The sequence below is a fragment of the Oryza sativa genome, chromosome 1 (assembly GCF_034140825.1).
Source record: "Oryza sativa Japonica Group chromosome 1, ASM3414082v1".
Taxonomy (NCBI): domain Eukaryota; kingdom Viridiplantae; phylum Streptophyta; class Magnoliopsida; order Poales; family Poaceae; genus Oryza; species Oryza sativa.
Window position 1 is genome coordinate 9068033 of NC_089035.1, and position 19239 is coordinate 9087271.

The 19239-nt window shown below is 40.7% G+C and overlaps 3 protein-coding genes across 4 annotated transcripts; all 3 read right to left on the reverse strand.

Annotated features, from left to right (window-relative positions):
• Positions 1-2697: 2697 nt before the first annotated feature.
• Positions 2698-5942, reverse strand: LOC4326211 (uncharacterized). Its single transcript, XM_015771281.3, has 4 exons — positions 5587-5942; positions 4692-4785; positions 4516-4620; positions 2698-3407 (listed from the first exon to the last, which is right to left on the reverse strand). The coding sequence occupies exons 1-4, from the start codon at positions 5781-5783 to the stop codon at positions 3078-3080; spliced, it is 726 nt and encodes a 241-aa protein (XP_015626767.1). The 5' UTR covers positions 5784-5942; the 3' UTR covers positions 2698-3077.
• A 2915-nt stretch (positions 5943-8857) lies between these two features.
• LOC4326212 (UBP1-associated protein 2A) lies at positions 8858-11652 on the reverse strand. 2 transcript variants are annotated; one of them, NM_001401634.1, is made up of 2 exons: positions 10076-11652; positions 8858-9150 (listed from the first exon to the last, which is right to left on the reverse strand). In NM_001401634.1, exon 1 carries the CDS (start codon positions 11546-11548, stop codon positions 10076-10078), a length of 1473 nt encoding a protein of 490 aa, NP_001388563.1. In that variant the 5' UTR covers positions 11549-11652; the 3' UTR covers positions 8858-9150. The 2 variants fall into 2 exon arrangements, with proteins under 2 accessions (NP_001388563.1, NP_001388562.1); NM_001401633.1 differs by lacking the exon at positions 8858-9150 and having other exon boundaries at positions 9943-11652.
• An 875-nt stretch (positions 11653-12527) lies between these two features.
• On the reverse strand, positions 12528-16263 carry LOC4324369 (uncharacterized). The gene is made up of 7 exons (XM_015773386.3): positions 16061-16263; positions 15838-15974; positions 15130-15209; positions 14362-14503; positions 14131-14280; positions 13834-14035; positions 12528-12801 (listed from the first exon to the last, which is right to left on the reverse strand). The coding sequence occupies exons 1-7, from the start codon at positions 16218-16220 to the stop codon at positions 12698-12700; spliced, it is 975 nt and encodes a 324-aa protein (XP_015628872.1). The 5' UTR covers positions 16221-16263; the 3' UTR covers positions 12528-12697.
• Between the last annotated feature and the right edge of the window lie 2976 nt (positions 16264-19239).

A 19239-nucleotide genomic window follows, 5' to 3' on the forward strand; every position in this document is an offset into this window, starting at 1 on the left:
GACCTCTTGCTTCATGCCACTGGCTCGACAACACTTGCAAGCTCCACCACCATGACCTTCGCCATCGCTGTCGAGCGACACGAGGTCCTTCGAACCTCCTCGCTAAGGTCCAAGTCCTCCGATTTGCCCGCGATGCAGAAATGACACCAGTCGACGTCGCTTGCTGCTCCCCGCGCTAGCGAACCCCGCAGCGTGGCCGTCACCGTTGAGGGCCATTAGCTCCATCGCGCCGAAACCACACTGTTGTCGTCGTCTCCATGCGACGTGGGGCAAAGGTCGATGCGGCGCCGGTGCCCATGCGACCGGAGGGACGACTGGCGCTCGCAGCCAAGTCCGTCGCCGCCGCCGTAGGTCCCATTGCCGGCGTGCGGAGGGGGAGAGGGAGGACAAGGGGGAGAGAGGGCTGGCGCCGGCTCTGACGCACACATCGCCCATGTGGTGAGGGAGGGACGACAGCGCTCTCGCGGCGTGGGGAAGAGATGGGACGGGCAGGGAAGGAAGTAGATGGATAGAGTTTGGGGATAGGAGGGAAGGGGATAGATTTGGTTGTTTTTCGGAAAAAAAAAAACCTTGTGTTTTTCATGTTTACAGTGCTGCCCCTAAGAGCAGAATTTTCTCTTCTTCGTGTCGCATTTCTTTAAAAGCTAGGGGTGTACTGTATAAAACGGAACATGGTGTCAGTCGGTGGAAGTACGTGCGCGCTATTCCGTCCAAACACGAGGAGTCTTTTTTTTTATAAACACCACCATGCGTCATTTACTACAAGAAAGGTTCTGCGTGACACACATGCAGGACGAGACTGGCACAACCGGTGGAGGAAACGGCGCAAAAAAAATCATGTCACCCAATCGAGGAGCTTCTGCACCTGCAAATTACATAGGACAACTACTGAGGAGCCAAAAAAAATCCAAAAAGGGAGAAAAAGGGTAGCTCTAGGGGTTTAATATATTAATGATTAATGATGTAGGTGAAGTATTTTCTCTCCTTTTCTTAATAAATTTATATGCAAGTTACTTACAATTTAACTCAATATATACATTTCCGTGCCTAACCAAAATAAATATTCTATAATGATTTTGAGGACTTCACAGAGAGAGAGAGTGTGTGTGTGTGTTTTCTTTTTTAAAAAAAACCTGTCGCGTGAATGGGACTGCATTATGTCGCTGTTTATGTGTTGGGTTTGGTACCACGGACCACGGCGATGGCTGATTGGATATGCATTTAGGGCATACAATAGGAAATGTATATATGGAAATAGATATCTACTGTACTTGATTGTGTTGTCGGTAGTTAGGACTTAGTACAGTGTTTAGTTGTTCACTTGTTTGCATGAATTTCACATAAAACCATAAAAAAGAACGTATAGAGTTACGGAATTGCTATAAATATGGCGTCATATTTATAGCAATTAGTTTACAGTCGATCTTTTACCGTACAATTAGTTCAGCGATTTGTGCATGTCCAAAACTGCTAACACCATCATTACTACTATTGTTGATACTATACATCGATATACACTATCCAGGACATACTAATATCTAATCATTACGGAGTAAAATCCAAGATGCCATGCACAGATGGTAGGCAAAAGGACAAGAAAAGGAGAAGCCAAGGAAGATAGAGAGCTCACGTCAATGTCTGTTTTTAAACTGCAGTTACATATGTAATTATAGTGTGATTCTATTGTAGTTACATATCACTTACACACCACTTACATATGTAATTAATATAATTTTAGGATTTACATATATAATTTTAGAACTTACATATATAATTTTGGGACTTACATTGTAAATACACTAAAATTACATATTAGAAATTTATAATATAAATACATGCCGGCTATTTTTTTATAAAAAAATATGGCGTCATAAATATAGCTACTCCCTAGAGTATATGGAGAGTCTATAATTATAATGTGTAGTTGCACTTGAACAGTGCCTAGAAGCACTCTGCCAGTCATACTTGTCACTGCAGCACCCTTTTGTCCATCTAACCTAGCATGCTTTTTGTTGGAGGATTTTGGTGAGTTGGACTGGGCCATTCTATTTTTGTAAGTGTTTGGTTGAAAAACTCCATGGGTTGAGTTAGACCCAAAAGGGAATACTATGTATATATCCAGGTTGGCTTGATCCGTGGAAAAATTGGTGAACTGTTTTGACCCACCTCCTTTAGCGCAGTACACATGAGGCGTATGCTTGTGAAAAAGAAGAAGATAGTGAAAATACACGAAACGAGATGAGACGTTATCGCATCATTAAGTATTAATTATTTTAAACTTAAAAAATAGATTAATATGATTTTTTAAAACAACTTTCTTATAGATCATTCTTTTATAAAAACACACATACTTCGGGAAGCATGTGCTTAGAAAACGTGAAAATTTTCTACTCCGTGTGGTGCTGGTGAACTTGCTTGAGCTTTTTCGTCGACACATAAAATGATACAGGAGATTAGAGTATGATTAATCAACTATTAATTATTATAAACTTAAAAATAGATTTGTTTGTTTCTTTAATGAAATATATGATATTTATTTATTTTTAAAAAAACACCATTTAGCAATTTAGAAAGCGTGCTAACAAAAACAAGAAACTTTCAATTTGGAGTTGATAAAAGGAACGCAGACTAAATGAATGATGACAATCAATTTCGCATCCTCCAGAAGTATCTAAAGTATCAAACCTCATGACCTCATCAGACAAAATGGTCAAGCCTGGGTTAGCTTGAGCCTTAGAAAATCTTATTGGCATGAGTATACCAAATTAGTATAACAATATTCACAACAATTTCAGATCACATTCTCTATCGAATATCGATCCCATAAAGATTGCATCCCACATTCCTTTGAATTCTAGTGAATAACAAGGGACCAAAAGCATGCCACATTCCTCTGAATTCTAGTGAATAGCAGAACACCAAAGAAGCAATGCTGGCATAAACAAATCTTCCGGTTCTCTTCTCTCTCCTTTTTTTTAATAAATCCCCAAAGGGACACGAATAGCTTGTTTGTTAGTCCAAAATATTTGTGCCAATTGTTTGTTTTCACTCTGCCTTTTAGCGCCTAGGCAACTTTTCTATTTTATCAATAGAGTATCAGGGAAAGCTTCTTCAACTTCAGCCAAGTTATTACCAATTATTTCTGCCCCAAGGGCATCAATCTCATAGCGCACCTCCTCCATGTGCTCGTTTATGCTGGTCACTGCCTCTTGAACACCTTGTATGGCCTCTTTAAGAGCACCATCATACTCAGCATCTGCCTCTGCATCCTCCGTGCCAGCAGCCTCGGTTATCTCTTTGACATGCACACAGACATGTTGAGCCATATTGCTTGACCTGCAATCTGCATGGTTCACCAGGCGTTCCGAAGGACGACCAGCTTTCTTCAACACCTGAATTCTTGCCGTCTGAAATAATCAGAGATTAAAAAAAAAACTTTGTTCAGTGAATTGAGAAATTTCCAAGCTGAGACCTACAGATAGATTGTGCGTCAGATCAAACCAAAACGTGATTAGCCACAACAGCTAGAAACAATCGTTTGTCAGGCTTCTGGACTAGTTTTGAGTTTAATTTTATTTAGCAGCAATGCCATGCGTTGATTAATGAAATTACTTTTCCCTCACAAAGAAAAGATGATGAAAACAAAAGTATATCAGAAAATAGTTCAATATTAAATCAAGGTATTGCTGCTAGTTGCTAGACAAGCAATTCAAACACCCTAAGTAAACATAACAGGCTAAGTGCAAAATATTTCAGGGGTCATCAGTAAGAGAGTAATAGGTGTAGTTTTCAAGCAGGAATATGCCATCCTATTGCAATTGATACTATCATGCTCAAACAGATTAGTCAATGTGACATTAACCTTTGAATGCATATCAATTACTATTATTGCTAAATCAGGGAAACAAGTTTATATTACTTCCTCTGTTTCATAATATAAGTCATTTTGACTTTTTTTTTCCAGACAAACTTCTTTAAGTTTGGCAAAATTTATAGAAAAAAATATTAGCAACATTTACAACACCGAATTAGTTTCATTGAAACCAACATTTAATATATTTTGATAAAATGAGTGTTTTGTATCGAAAATATTGCTATATTTTTCTATAAACTTTGTCAAACTTAAAAAAGTTTAACTAGGAAAAAAGTCAAAACGACTTATAATATGAAACAGAGGGAGTATTTTATTTGATCTTAGAGCAAAGTATAACTCCAAACCAGTCAGCACTTTGAATTCAGGAATCGGGATGCATGTTAAATTTGTTAATTGAAATAGGTTGAGTTGCTATTTGTAAAACGGTCAGAACGAAACCATAAAAACAAAAAATTTAGTTCTTTGTGTGATTAATCATTCCGACATAGTAGCTTCCTTACGCCACAATTAAAAGCAAAAAATATAGTAGGTAACCAAGTAATTTGGTTTTTGAAAGGAAATCAGTTTTCAGTTGAAAATAAAGCATAAGGCTGAACCATGTCAAATTTCATAACAACACAATGGAGTCATAGACAGGTTACCAGATGCAACTTCTCTTTCTCGTGTGCCTGCACATCCTTCAGTAAGTTGGCAAGATCGCCACGACAAATTTCTGGCGTTGATAGGAGGGCTACCATTTCGAGAACCTATAGGGAATAATATGAAATATATAACTTTGTATGATAAAAGGAGATGAGTCAGGTGATAACTGCCTAACTTGTTTCGAGCAATCATTGAACTCCGCCGTAACACTCGCGCATAGTTGTTGAAAAGCTAATTCACCTCCATTAGCCATGTATTCAGAAAAACCCCTGCATAACTTTCAAAATGAGATAACAAAAAGAATGGTCGGAACCCTCAAATATGACGATGCTGTTTTAAATAAAAGATTTCCATCACAGTATCCAAAATAAACCATGTATGCGATACAATTAGATTTGAGCGTTGATTTTCAGCACTTCAAGATTGTATGCTTGTGAGTTGTGAGTTCTACTTTTTAAGTTACACTTCAACATGAAACAGCTTTGCTGGCTCAATGTAGTGATTATGATTTTAATTCTGTACAAAAGATGAGTTAGGTTAACCAGCATACCAACATTATTTAATTGCTGTTAGCAAATACGACAGTCAGTGACATCTTTCCATATGTGATATCGTATTTTCTGTTCAACATGCCACTTGAAGCATATAATGAGTTCAGTAATACCGACGCATTCCTTTCGTTTCGTTGCCATAATTTCAGTTATTTTAGCGTTGCATAAGGGTGATACTACTTCCGTGCTCCAGGAAAAGGTTTTATCATTTTGTTAATAACTTAATATCTCCAATAGCTCATCTTTTCTAGTTTAAAAACTTACATACCCAAAATGGCTTGCTCTTCATATTCAATTCATCGCCTCAAAAATCACATTCAGAGTGCAATTTATCACTAAAACCACAAAGATCCTGCCTACAGGAATCACATACACAGCACTCTAACCTCGGCTTAAAAGTTACCAGGGCAATGAAAAATCCCCCCCTGATTCTAAAAGTTACTCCAATCCTAGGGTTTTAGGGGCGGGACTGCACAAGTTGCACGGACCCAGCAAGCAGCGAGATAGTATAATATATACCTTCGGAGCGTGGAGTACGCCTCGGCGCGGCGCTGCTGCACGGCGAGGAACCCGCGGAGCACTCCGGCCACCCTCGCGTTGCTCCGCCCGCCGCCGCCGCAGTCCATGGCGTCGCTGCCCTCAGCGGCAGCCGCCGCCGGAGGGCACTCCGCCATCGGGTCGCCGCTGGCGCTGGCGCTGACGCTAGCAGGATCCATCTCCGCCACGCTACGGCCGCCTCCGATCTCTCCCCCCTTGATCTCAGCTCTTCACGAGGTGAGCGAGATTTTTGCGTGCTCCGGCCGGCGTCCCGCCCTCCCCTCCCCTTCCCTTCTCTCTCTCTCTATCTTTTTCCGGCCCAGAGATCGGGTCGGTTCAGGAGTTTTTTTTAAAAAAAAAATCAGTTAAGTTAGGAATCGAAGAGCAAACCGAATGGACATTTAACTTGCCACTTTTAACATGTGCTAATTAATTATTTATACTTATTGTATATGACATGTGGGTCCTTATATGTATATGATATGTGGGTTCAGTGACAATTCTTTTATCACCACTAATAGATAGGAGTGACAAATAATTAATTATTCCGAATCATTTCTCTCGGTTGTTAAAAAAGAAAAATCAGTCTCTCTCCTTGTTAAGCCGTTTTTCTTCTTGTTATGAATTTCGCGTGTCAAATAGTATAAGATTGGGGATTTATTTATAGGAGTATAAATTACTACTGTACTTGTAAGTTTCACTAGCCTGGTCCAGACTTAGGCTGTGTTCTTTCCTGGTTGATCTGGGTGATTGTGAGTGAGTTTTGTTTCGTTTTCCGCGTGCACGCTTCCCGAACTACTATGTTTTTTTTAAAAAAAATTATATAGGAAAGTTGCTTTAAAAAATCATATTAATCCATTTTTGAAGTTTAAAATACTTAATAGTTAATTAATCATCATGTGTTAATGGCTCACCTCGTTTTGTTTTTGTGTAACCTACCAATCTCCTCTATCTCTTCTCCTCAAACACACCCTTAGACTATTAAACTTTATCACACTTTATACTTTATGACACAGTTGCTTATTTCGTTGTCACGTGGTGGCTTGCCACAGTTTTTTTATCCTTCGACCTGCATACACATTCTTGTGCAAAAATTTACCAAATCTATATTCACTAAGGCCTTGTTTAGTTGAAAAAAAAAACTTTTCACCCATCACATTAAATGTTTAGACACATGCATAGAATATTAAATGTGGAAAAAAACTAATTATACAGTTTGCGTGTAAATTGCGAGAAAAATCTTTTGAGCCTAATTGCGCCATGATTTGACAATGTGGTGCTACAATAAACATTTGTTAATGACAAATTAATTAGGTTTAATAAATTCGTCTCACAATTTCTTAACGAAATCTATAATTTGTTTTGTTATTAGACTATATTTAATACTTCAAATGTATGTCCGTATATCTAATGTGACAACTATTCCCAACTAAATAAGGCCTAATTTGTTAGCCACACCATAGTTTAGCATAGAGAATGAAGCAGGGGCAAAATTTGCTACGGGTTAGGTCATGTTTAATGTAGGTTAATGAGTGGATTATTCAAATGAATTATGTATTTGATTATAGAATAAATTAAATATTTTAAGAAATAAATATAGTAAATACTCCCTCCTCTATATAATCCAGATTTATAATATATAATCCAGATTTATAATGGTAGGTTATATCTATTTTAAGACGGAGGATTTGTACTGATGGGTTATCTATTTTTGAGACTATTGGAGTAGCTCAAAACAAATACTAGTCTAAGTAACTCAGAGCGTGAAATAAATAATCCATTTCAATAATCCAATAAATGTTCGGTTTCATATGCAAAACGATCACAACAAAAATTTAAACGTTAATTTTAGGCCCTTTTTTTGGGGTGTGGGTGCTTCGTGTTAGACTTTTAACCGCTTGTAAGACATATATATATATATATAAGTGCTAAAATTATTCTTCGTTGCTCTTTCATTTTCTTCCCCGCAGCTTATCGCCTTCACTCAACCAATCAGAGCCTTGTTCCGTGAGGATCGAAATGAGGGTATAACAGAAATTGCTTCATCTGCTGGTCCTGAACATCTCACGATTAGCAAAATGAATCCTTGTTACATTGGCCAGTCCCCCAAATGATAATCCAGCGGTATACAGTTCGCAAGTGCCATGGAAAAAATGGCTGCGTCGCTGCCGTTGCCGGCTTGCCGCAACAACGTCGCAACTCGTTCACCCGTCCGATGGAACACCGGTTCCTCGTTCCTTTCTGGGCGGATGTCCCATGTCGCTTCTTCATCCATGCACCGTTTGGCTGACCCCATTCCTAAAGAAAGATGGGATGGATATGCATATGCTGGAGTAGATTATCTGGCAAACCAGCATAAAAGCAAACACAAGATGGAATTTGCGTGACAAAACAATGTCCTCAGTATTATAACTTGACCTGGTTAAATAATTGGAATCGGCTTAAGTAAACAAGCATGAGCTACATGAGTTTCTGTCGTTAAGGCTAGATAACCAAGCTAAGATAACAAGCTATTAGACAACTCTACTATCCCACATGGTACAATGTCATGAATGCCATGAACTCTAATTCAGTGCATTATGATGCATCCATGCAAAAGAGGGAAGCAATTTCTATTTGCTTGCAACAGCAATGAGGTGCTTAGCAGGCAAATGTTTTGCCTCGCTGAATTTCACCAATAGAAGCCATATTACTGGATTTAACTTCAAACTATTACAGCTAGAAAGATAAGTGATAACAGCACTGAGTGACAGATCACTAATCTGAAAATGTCTTCAAGAATAAGAGAAAAGAAAAAAGAATGGAAGGCCGGCTAGTTAGGAGTTTAACAGAATAAACACTAATCGATGTTAGAATAGAACACAGGTGCAACAGTTCAACACAAAGGGCGGCATGCATGGCAACATAGCCAACTACCATAGCACAGCAGTGCAATTTATGAAGGAAAAGCACAGTTTCATCTGTTAGAAAGTTCTAAAATGCAATATATTCCTGTAGTCAAGATTACCTGTATGCAGAACAATAATGACAGACTGGGTTGAAAATACTAAGGTTACTCTACACAATGAAAAAAGATCAACTCTTTGTTTAGAAACATGTCTGCATGACACTCCCATGCGGGTTAGGATAAAATAAGTTTCGCAAATATGTAAAAAATAATAGAAAAGGAGCTCTGTACATAAAGCATGTGAAAAGGTAACCTGCATTGGGTTCACAGGTCAATTTAAATAATTTAAAAGGTAACCTGATCTTATGCTGAAAATCTGCACTTATTTAGCCAAAACGATGTAGAAAAGATCCATGGTTCTTTAAATCCACACAAGCTCTTTTACAATAAGGTCACAAGCCCTGATGGCCATTCGAAAATCTAAATAGTTGTACATACTGCTTAATTTTGAAAGATAGGATTGAGGAAACAAAGTTCTTGTGAAAACTTTGACCACTAGAGTAATCGATTTGCCAGAAACAGCTTAAAACAGCAAGTTTATAAGTGCGAAGCAGGAACACGTAGAATCATCTGGCCACAGTAAAATAGTTATAAGCATCCTGTAAAATAGCAAGGTGAATAAAAATAAGTGAAATGGGTCTGCAAAAAGTTAAAATTTGTATGTACAAAAAATAAGTTTCTGAAAAAATGATATACATGTACTATGGTGATTTACTAGCAGTTAAAAAAACGTTATGGAAGGGTTATGAAATAACTAATATGTTACAACCTAGCTGAACAGTTGCACTGCATACGCATCAAAATAAGGTTAGGAGCAAACTGAGTCACATGAGAATGACAAGGCACAACATGAACCATGCATGATTGCGAATAATTGTGAATGACTATGGATAGTGCATGTAAATATCTTTGGATACTTTTGGTAAATCCGAGAGCCAGACATGATAAAGAAATAAACCAGAAATCAAGCATCATTTAACTAAAAAAGAGACCAGAAAAGCACGTGATTTCACCTCTAGCAACCAGCCTACGCATATCTCCTATTATTATTTAGCTGTACTTCAATTTCTTTTGATTAATAGAATATCAAGCTTCCCAAATCTTTCCCAAGCTATGCCTAATATAGAGTATGTGCAATAGAATTATTGGAAACGATTCAACTAACACTAACATAAGGCATTAACTCCCTGAAATTTTGATTGCAAAATGCAGACTTCAGATTCTTATGGCAACAATTGTGGCATTAAAGAAATTAACACAAGATGGCATGTTATCCTAACTTTCATTGTGCATGCGAAGCATCTACCTAAATAGCAATACCATAAAAAGAGTACCTTGGCTCATGCAAAAGCAAACTCAGTTTAAAAGCAACCAAGAAGAGATAAATAATATAGCGACTCATAAAGGGAAAGCTATTTCTTTACCGATGTAAAAAATGCAAGATCAATTTCTTGGCAGAAAACACATGTGAAAACTATTTGTAGGTTCCTATGGTTGGGACACAATCACCTATCCGGATCTTACCTAATGACCCATGTAATTTCTTCCTGGGCCTCCTGGTGGAGTACTGCCATACCCACCACCACCCCCATAGCCGCCCAAATAACCACCAGCACCAGGCATCCCAGGCAAACCACTACTACCCAGTCCTGCAGAAGCCCCTGGGTTAGGCAACCCTGAACCATTTGCACCAACTCCCAGGATGTTGTTCAGACCCAACCCTCCACCCTGGGAGGCAAGGATAGCTGTCAAGGCCTGCCCCAGAGCAGGATTCACCCCTGGGCCACCAGCTACACCTGGCAATGAAGTCAAACTGGATACTGGAGATGGCATCACATGGCCCCCAACAGCAGCACCAGGCAAAGAATGACTATGAGCTCCATAACCACCAGCGCCTTTCCTCCCGCCTGAAGTGCCAGCACCATACAAACCCCCAAGTCCTCCACCTTTGTTGGGCTTTGGTCCATCAATTGCCTTCTGGCAGTGCAGCACAACCCCCTCGAATTGCTTGTGTGGCTCCTGAAGCGCTTTCTTAGCACTATCGAGGGTCTTGTAGACAAATAGAGCAAAGCCCTTCGGCTTCCCGGTAACCTTATCGAGCCCAAGAGGACCCTCCTCAATCTCACCATACTTTGAAAAGAACTGCAGCAGTTTCTGCGGGTCTATGTCTGCGCCGACATTGCTGACAAAAATTTTCCGCTGCGTGTACTCCGACACTGGCGGCAATGCCAGCTGCGCTGGGGCTGGGGCTACCGCTGGGGCAGGGTTAGTGGCCATGCCGCCCGGCGGCACAGGACCAACAGAGGCGAGCTGGCAGGCCGTGGTGCGGTTGCCAATCTTCTTCTGGGGCTCACGGAGCGCCGCGCGGGCGCCGGACCGGCGGCTGAAGAGGATGAAACCGTAGCCCTTGCACTTGCCCGTGGCGCGGTCGGTGACGACCCTGAGGTCCTCGATCTCGCCGTAGGCGCTGAACGCCTCGGTGAGGGTCTCCGCGGTGGCGTCCCAGCCGAGGCCGTGGACGAAGATCTTCCGCAGCGCCGGGTCGGCGTCGGCCGCGCGGTGGACGGCCGTGAGCACGTCCTCGTGGCTGAGCGCCGCGGCGCTGAGCAGCTCAACGAGCTGGTCCTTGGGGAACGAATTCAGCAGCGCCTGGATCGAGTCGGCGTCCCTCTCCGCCGCCTCCTCCTCCTCCTCCCCCTCCCCCTCCCCATCCTCGTCCTCGTCGACCTCCACCTCCTCCTCCACCTCGACCTCCTCCACCTCCTCTTCCTCGCCACCGCCAGCCTCACGGGACATCATCCTCTCCCCCGCGCCCTCGCTGGATAGGCCCAGGGGCTGCGACGAGGGGGCCGGGTCCTCGGCTAGGGCTTCGGGCTGGGAGGAGGGCTCGGCGACGGCGGCGGCGGCGGCGGCGGCGGCTGCGGCTGCTGCGGCCCTGGCGGCTGCGGACCTAGCGGCGGCGGGGGATTTGGAATCGAGCTTCCGCTTCTTGCCCATGGCGACGGCGAGCGCGAGGCGTGGGGGAACCTTGGGGCTAGGGTTTCGACGGCTGTGGAGGGGAGGGGAAAGGGGGGCTGTGTGGTGTGGAGTCTGGGGCTCGCGACTCGCGAGGCCACGCGGTCGTGGGGCTTTCTTGGTTAACGGCGACGGAACGGGGGCTACACACCGTTTCCCACTTCCGTGTGTGGCCAGTTTCGGTCGTTTTTCCCAAGACAACAATGCCACAATGATAGATCCAAACTATAAACAGTACTTGTACTATTAGAACGTAAGTTCATCTTTTCTTTTTCTCAATATATAAACTTGACTTTTTGAGAGCGGTAGATATCACTATACTTTTGTATTGTTAATTTTGTCTATAATTTTTAACAATCATCTGCCTTGAACCATTTTTTTTTTGAAAAAATATATATACAAGAGAATATCCGAATCCATTTTCAAGAATGAAGGTGTTCAACAATCATAGCAATATAACAATATTAACAATAGAATATACGCGAGTCGAAAAATTGTGCTTCTTTAGATTTATCGAACCTATTAGTGTACATATTTATCTTTCTAAATTAGCGTGGAATCATTGTAATAATTAAGTACGGCTTTGTGCTTCTTATTTGCAGCGGCCGGTTTATCCATTATGTAAAAAACTTCCGTGCACTTAAAATAGAAAACAAAAATACAAAATATCCAGCAAAGTTGATTTTGCCCCAACGTATGTACAGCAGTGCGAAGAACGTTGAAAATCTTATTGTCAAGAAGTGTCCAATCCAACAAGAGATGTAAAGATTAAAAGTAAACCGTATAAAATATCAGTAATAATATGGGTTTAGCTTTACGCTATTTTTTCTATAATGGAAATAATTCCCTAGCTTGGTGATCTTTTTTTTATTTAGATTTTCCTTTATTTCTATTAACTTAAATGGAGATATCCAAGACGTCAGACAAAAGCATAGATATTGGTTAATAGAAACCATTGGAGTGGAGATAACGAAATCCTAATTTAAGTTTATAAAAAAACAATCTTCCAAGCTCCATTTAACACATTCCATGCTGTAGTACACCAGCAACGATTTCAGGCGGTGAACAAGCTGGAAGCTAAGAGCAATAGTTCGTCTAACATGTCAGTTTGGGGATCTAGCTTCAAAGGCTTCATTGGTCAAAGTCTGAGGCACCAAAAAAAGAGTAATCTGGATCAGCAGATGAGCCAAGCAAAGGGATGTACTCTGATCCTCTCACATGAACACTGAAGCAAGCTGCAAAATACATAAACACTGTCAAACGTCTACAAACATCTAGCGATATAGTATCCCAGACAACTGCATATGTCAAAAAGGTAATACTGTACTAATCAACTGCGGACACATGAAAAAAAATGATGCTAGCCCATATGTAAATATTTTCACAAATGAGTGGAACCCGATTCACACGATACACTGAAATAATTTATTTTCCAGCTGTAATATCAAGTTTGTGAATTTTGTCCATACTAAAACATTAAACAAGGTAGAACAATTGCTATAGTTCAATACGGTAAGCCGAGGCAAAATCAACTACTCAACTACAGTCTAACATGCACCCCCCCCACCCCCCCTGCAATCATTCACGAGGTTAAGAAATGACTGACGAAAGTCATGTTAAGCATTTTCTATTTTGAACTAGAACATTTGGATTCCATCAATCCATCACATTAAACACTTAAACTTGACTAGTACATGCTTCCAAGTTCCAAAAAAACTTAAAATCAACTTAGTTAGCTAGTTCAAGTGGGGGCGTCCTTAGAAAACAAAGGATTCAACAAAATGTCAGAGTTATGAGGTTCTCCGTGCATAGAGAACTAAGCCGGTTAAAAACGGGATTCGATATGTCAGTTGTACCAAAAAGAACACTAGATCTTGGATAAAGGAACACGTCATCAAACAAAAGTGTGCCATTTTAAGAATCGGGAAAATATAGTTAGAATTTAGCAGATATAGAAACCACATCTTTGGTTGGCACAAAAATTATTAACAGTCATTTACTAGTATAAATGAGCATTAGAAATGAAGATACCTCTGAACTAAGGAAAGTGCATGTTAACTACTAATCTATATAGCATGTTAAAGAGTACAAGTCTATATAACATGTCTGTATATAGTTTCACTTAAGGAAAAGATAATATGTTTCATCTATTATTCATGTTGTGATAAGTATTGATACGTCCAAGGATTTTATGTATTTTCAAATAAAGGTCATAAATGAGGACTCTGGTATAAAGTTGATATTGTTGGGCATCAAAGAAGTGATACCATTCTCAATTTTCACTACACTTTGCAGCATAGTCTCCATCTTCTTCTTCATCTCACTATTGTCATCCATCAGAGGCACCACAAGGGTCAGCTCCCTGTATATATCACGTACAAATGCACAAATGTTTTTGGCATATTCAACTTCTCCATCAGATATACGGCCAATTGCAAGCCTCATCAGCTCTCCTGACAGATCGGCAACCTAACATATTGACAGCACAGAAATACCCTCAACAACTTCAAGCAGACAAAGAAAAGGATATTTAGCAGAACTAAATTTTGGACAGTTGCATTTACCCCTAAAACATAGTCGAGTACATTTATCTGTAAGGGCTCAACAGATTTGTCACCCAGCTCTAGCAAAGAATCATTGATTTCAGCAAGACTTAATAAAGTGCCAGTCTTGCAAAATCTGCAGAATGTTGCAGCTTCAACATATTCTTGTACCTGAAATAGTCATGACAAACATATTGGATCCGTTACAAACCTAGAACAGAACCGATGTAAAGGAACAACATTTATACTAACACCAAAGGTATAGGCCCTTCTGAGCTTCCAGAAGTCGGTCCCTTGCAGTTCTTTTACCAACTTCCCAATGTATTGGTTAACCACAACAGTGAGATCATTTTCAGCTTTTGAAAGAACCTCTTCCTTGTTATTCTTACTTATCCTGAAACAAATCAGTTCAGTTATAAATTAAGTATAGCAGCAAATAAAATTGCAAAGCAGTATAACAGAGAGTAGGTCAATTTGGTTATTAACTATGAAATCATGAAAGAGACTTTTGAGATGAGTATGTATAGTTCTCCAATGTTGTCAGATGAATGGACAATTTTGACACTAAATAATAACTTGAATGTATCATTTGCACATACAGCTTTTATCAATTGCCAAAGGTTGAGACTAGCAATAACTTCTCACAACGTGCCACGAGATGAAAATAAGTTCATCTAAAATCTTGTTTCTGATCGCCTTCGATTTGGAGGAAACAAATACTCCATAAAGCTTAGCTCATGGAGAGTTCCTGATTGTCCGTACAGTGAGAGTAATAAGTTTTGCAAAACCAGAATGACGTTTTTACACTAAGAATAAACTAGAATTTACTGGTTCATTGACATTCCACAATAATTTTAGTATCACATGGCATACTAATTCATAACAAACTAAGGTAATGAATGATACAAGGGGCCCTAAGAATCACATTATCTGTCAAGGAAACATACATGGATAATTCTCTTCCTTTATTTAATGAAGCAATGTAATGCCACTAGCACAATTGTTTGCTTGTCAAATTACCTGTGAACCTGAAAGATGGCCTTTTTGCTGTTCATTGTCAAATCCCGACTTGCTTTCACAAGCCTTTCCCTTTTATCATTCTACATATGGAAAACTGATGAGATAATATAAAAATATTGCTAACTTAAGAAAGATACAGCCTGCTACTACCATAACTGCTTTCAGCATGTACAAGGGGAAAAAAATGTTCAACTGAAGAATTACACACTAAGAGTAGCAGTGCCGTCCATATCACACACTAAACCAAATATACATATCTTAAGCAGAGCTACCTAGCATCTAGTTCAAGCAGCTTTGAGGATCAGTTTGGTACAAATGTCCAATAACAATAAGTTTTGCAGTGTCCACACCCCGTGAGGTCAGTAATCTTTACTTGTCAAAACACTTCTCCTACCCTACACCACTAACCGGCACTCCAAAGTGATCGACAAGGCTATCTCGTCAATAATGCACTCATTAGCAGAAGCCAGTGATCGCATAGGCTCAACGGGAATTTCTCCGAGCACCTGGCCCGCACAAGATCTTGGCACCAGATCACACCAACAGTTTCCCCAAAAAAAAAATCATGCCTCTACTCTACTCTAATATACGACAGCGTCCTCTTTGAGCGCGCCGCTGCAGGGGGGAGGAAATAGCTCGAGAAGAGAGAACGTCGTCGCACGCCAAGGAGGCGAGGGACGAGCGCTCTAACGCGTGCGTACAACGTACCAGGGTGTTGAGGTACTCGGCGTGCTTGGCGAACTCGGCCTTCATCGCGGAGCACCCCGCCGAGGCCGAATGCGCCGTCGCCGCCGCGTCGGTGGCCATCGTCCTGGACCTCTTGGGCGCCGAGCCGGCGGTGGAGGCTGCAGAGGAGGGGGAGCAGAGAGGGTGAGACCGCGGAGAGGGGAGAAGACCGAGGAGGAGAGGGAGGGGAGTGTCCAGAGCGTACGCGGAGGAGGGCTCGCGCGGAGGGTTTTGGCGGGGTGGGAGTGGGACTGGGGCGCCGCCATGGACGTGGTGGGGGTGGTGGTGATGGGAGGAAGAAGGGAGGGGGCGGTGACGCCGCGCAGGGAGAGGAGGCGGCGGTGGCAGCCGCGCAGGGGCAACATCTGTCAGATTGTGGGCCCCGCCCCGTCTCGGCACTTCCGTTTCCTTTGCCTCACTTGGTGCGATTTGTATTTGTAAGGCATAATATGCTTTTTTTTATTATTGTTTTTTTAGAAAACTAAAAAAAAATTCGAATAAGGCCTTTTTTAATGGTGGTGTTTGAATCAGGGACTAAACTTTGGTCCCTGTCATATGGATGAATTTGGAGTATTAAACATAGACTACTTATAAAACTAATTACATAAATGAGAGTTAATTCACGTGATAAATTTTTTAAGCCTAATTAATCCATAATTAGCGCATGTTTATTGTAGCATCACATAGGCTAATCATGGATTAATTAGGCTCAATAGATTCGTCTCTCGAATTAGTCCAGGGTTATAGAATGGGTTTTACTAATAGTCTACGTTTAATATTTATAATTAGTGTCCAAACATCCGATGTGATAGGGACTAAAAAGTTTTAGTGCCATCTAAACAGGGTCTTAGTTCTCAAAAAAAATTCCAAAAAACGTCACATCGAATCTTTGGACACATGCATAGAGCATTAAATATAGATAAAATGAAAAATTAATTGCACAGTTTGCATGGAAATCGCGAGACGAATCTTTTAAGCCTAATTAGTCCATGATTAGCCATAAGTACTACATTAACCCACATGTGCTAATGATGGATTAATTAGGCTTAATAAATTCGTCTCGCAGTTTCCAGGCGGGTTATGAAATTAGTTTTTTCATTCGTGTCCAAAAACCCTCTTCCGACATCTGGTCAAACGTCCGATGTGACACCCAAAAATTTTCTTTACGCGAACTAAACAAGGCCTATGATTAAGTTCAGGAGAACCCACCCAACCCAAGTACATCGACGAAGAGATACACGGAAAGTATTGAACCGTCTTATCATAAAAGAGGCTAACTGAATTAAAGAAACAAACTTTCTAATGAAACTGAAGAGTAGCATAGGAGCAGATCGATAGGGTATTGTGTCATTTGTCGCAATGATTGCGTCCTTAGGCCTTCGTTAACGTGCAATCCGCTTGACATACAGGTAATTTCCTTCTGTTGCCTCCACAGAATGTACACGCATTAGAGGTTTGTTGTTGATGTTGCGTGGTGTGGTGTTCATCGTTAAATCTGAAGAGCACTAATCGCAACCGCTTGGACCAAGGGTGCACAAGCAGTCTATACTCAACCCGAACAATGAACCCTGCATGGTTACCGTTGCATAGAAAACGTCGAGAAAGATGTTCCCTAAATCCAACCAACCTTAATCAAGAGAGAACTTGGACGGTGGCAGTAGAACATCTGTCTTGCTAGATCAAGCTGGAGTACATCATATGAATATTGAGAGAAATTAACCTTTGGAAACCTTAAACCATTAAATGCTATAACATGTAGACTTGGTTCACCACATTCAGTTGAACAAGCATGAAATCCACACCAACGTCATAGTCTTCGTTAAGCAATACCTATCTACTCACCTACTCCATCTTGACCACCGACCATCATCCGTAGCCCATCCATCAATCGAGGGAGCTAGCCAATGAGCAGCAGGTTTGGATCAAGCAACTGTTGGTTCGGGCAACCCCACCACCAGTGGAAGGGCGCAGAAGTCTCCAGCCAACCCCATCCAAATCACCGAAAAGAGGAACCTGAACCTAGCATTGAGGCATCGGATCCATCGGAATATGGCTGCACCGAAACAACAGCTTCAAGCCTCCATGATGATTTAGCCAATAAAGTCGATGAAGGGACTATCCACCATGGTCTAGCATGCATGACACTTGAGATGTCCTGCAACACATACCGCCACCATGGGTCCTACCACCTTCAGCAAACGCTATGGACATGACACCAAAACAGGATTAACCTTAAAACACAAGAGGACTTGACATGGAACTCGAACACTAAACTATACTACACTTATTAAAGAAGAAGGCCCGACCCCTCGTTTGACCATCACCGACGGAAAGCTGTCGGAAGCAAGGTGGAAAAGGGGTCATGGAAGGGTTTTACTGTAGCTCTCTCTCTCTCTTCACCTTTGATGTTCTCCAGAAGCCTCCCTTGTAAGGTAGGCTGTTTAAATACAAGAATATGGGTGTGGAAAAAGACACAAGATTTATGGAATATATAATATTGTTTATGGAGTTTTTATATTGAATATTGTTCAGAACTATATTAACTCATCTGTACTACCTGTCTAACTCCGTCCATACTATATTAACTCATTAATACTACCTGTCTAACTCCGTCCATACACCAGTGTATAGCTGTATAGCCATAAGTAACTATTAATTATCCCACAAAATGTAACGTTGAGACAATTTTCTGTATAACAGCAATAGACTTATGCCACTTTTTTTTTATAAAAAAATTGTAGCATTATAAGCACCCAAGGAACTATGTATAATTTACTTAACAATATAAATATTTTGCAAAGATACACAAATTATGAGTTAAAAAAACATGTGCTTTTGCGATTTTGCTATATATTTGTCGACAAATTTTCTCCCAAAAATTTAACAGATGTAATTACAGTACAATCGTAGTGTAATTACACTGTAACTTGCATGTAATTACACTGTAACTATAGTGTAACTTATATGTAACTTGCAAAAATCTCTACGTGATATGTTATTTCGGTAAAATAGAAGTTGTGGGAACAAATCCTTACACATATGTGTGTGCCGTGATTTTATTTTTCTTCCTCACCAAAACAAATCTTTTAATAGATCTAAAGATTCAAAATTACATGAAACTTATATACAAGTTACACCGTAGTTACGTGCAAGTTACAGTATAATTACATATAAGTTACAGTGTAATTACACTATAATTGTACTATAATTACATCTTTCAAATTTTTGAAAGAAAATTTATCAATAAATGTATAGGTGGTCCCGTGCTTTTGTATTGTGTTTGCGTGAAAAAAGGACACGGTAAAACAAGACGTTGGAAACCCAGTCACCCACGGCCACAGCCCAACAAGCCCACACAGGCCACAGGAGGGTCCAACCGTCCAA

Coding starts and splice junctions, on each gene's coding strand:
- LOC4326211 (XM_015771281.3), bottom strand. CDS start 5,783: ATGGATCCTGCTAGCGTCAGCGCCAGCGCCAGCGGCGACCCGATGGCG. Junction 4,621..4,691: donor TCAATGATTGCTCGAAACAA/GTTAGGCAGTTA, acceptor TATTCCCTATAG/GTTCTCGAAATGGTAGCCCT. Junction 3,408..4,515: donor AGAAAGAGAAGTTGCATCTG/GTAACCTGTCTA, acceptor TGATTATTTCAG/ACGGCAAGAATTCAGGTGTT.
- LOC4326212 (NM_001401634.1), bottom strand. CDS start 11,548: ATGGGCAAGAAGCGGAAGCTCGATTCCAAATCCCCCGCCGCCGCTAGG.
- LOC4324369 (XM_015773386.3), bottom strand. CDS start 16,220: ATGTTGCCCCTGCGCGGCTGCCACCGCCGCCTCCTCTCCCTGCGCGGC. Junction 14,504..15,129: donor GCCATCTTTCAGGTTCACAG/GTAATTTGACAA, acceptor GATTTGTTTCAG/GATAAGTAAGAATAACAAGG. Junction 14,036..14,130: donor TACTCGACTATGTTTTAGGG/GTAAATGCAACT, acceptor TCAATATGTTAG/GTTGCCGATCTGTCAGGAGA.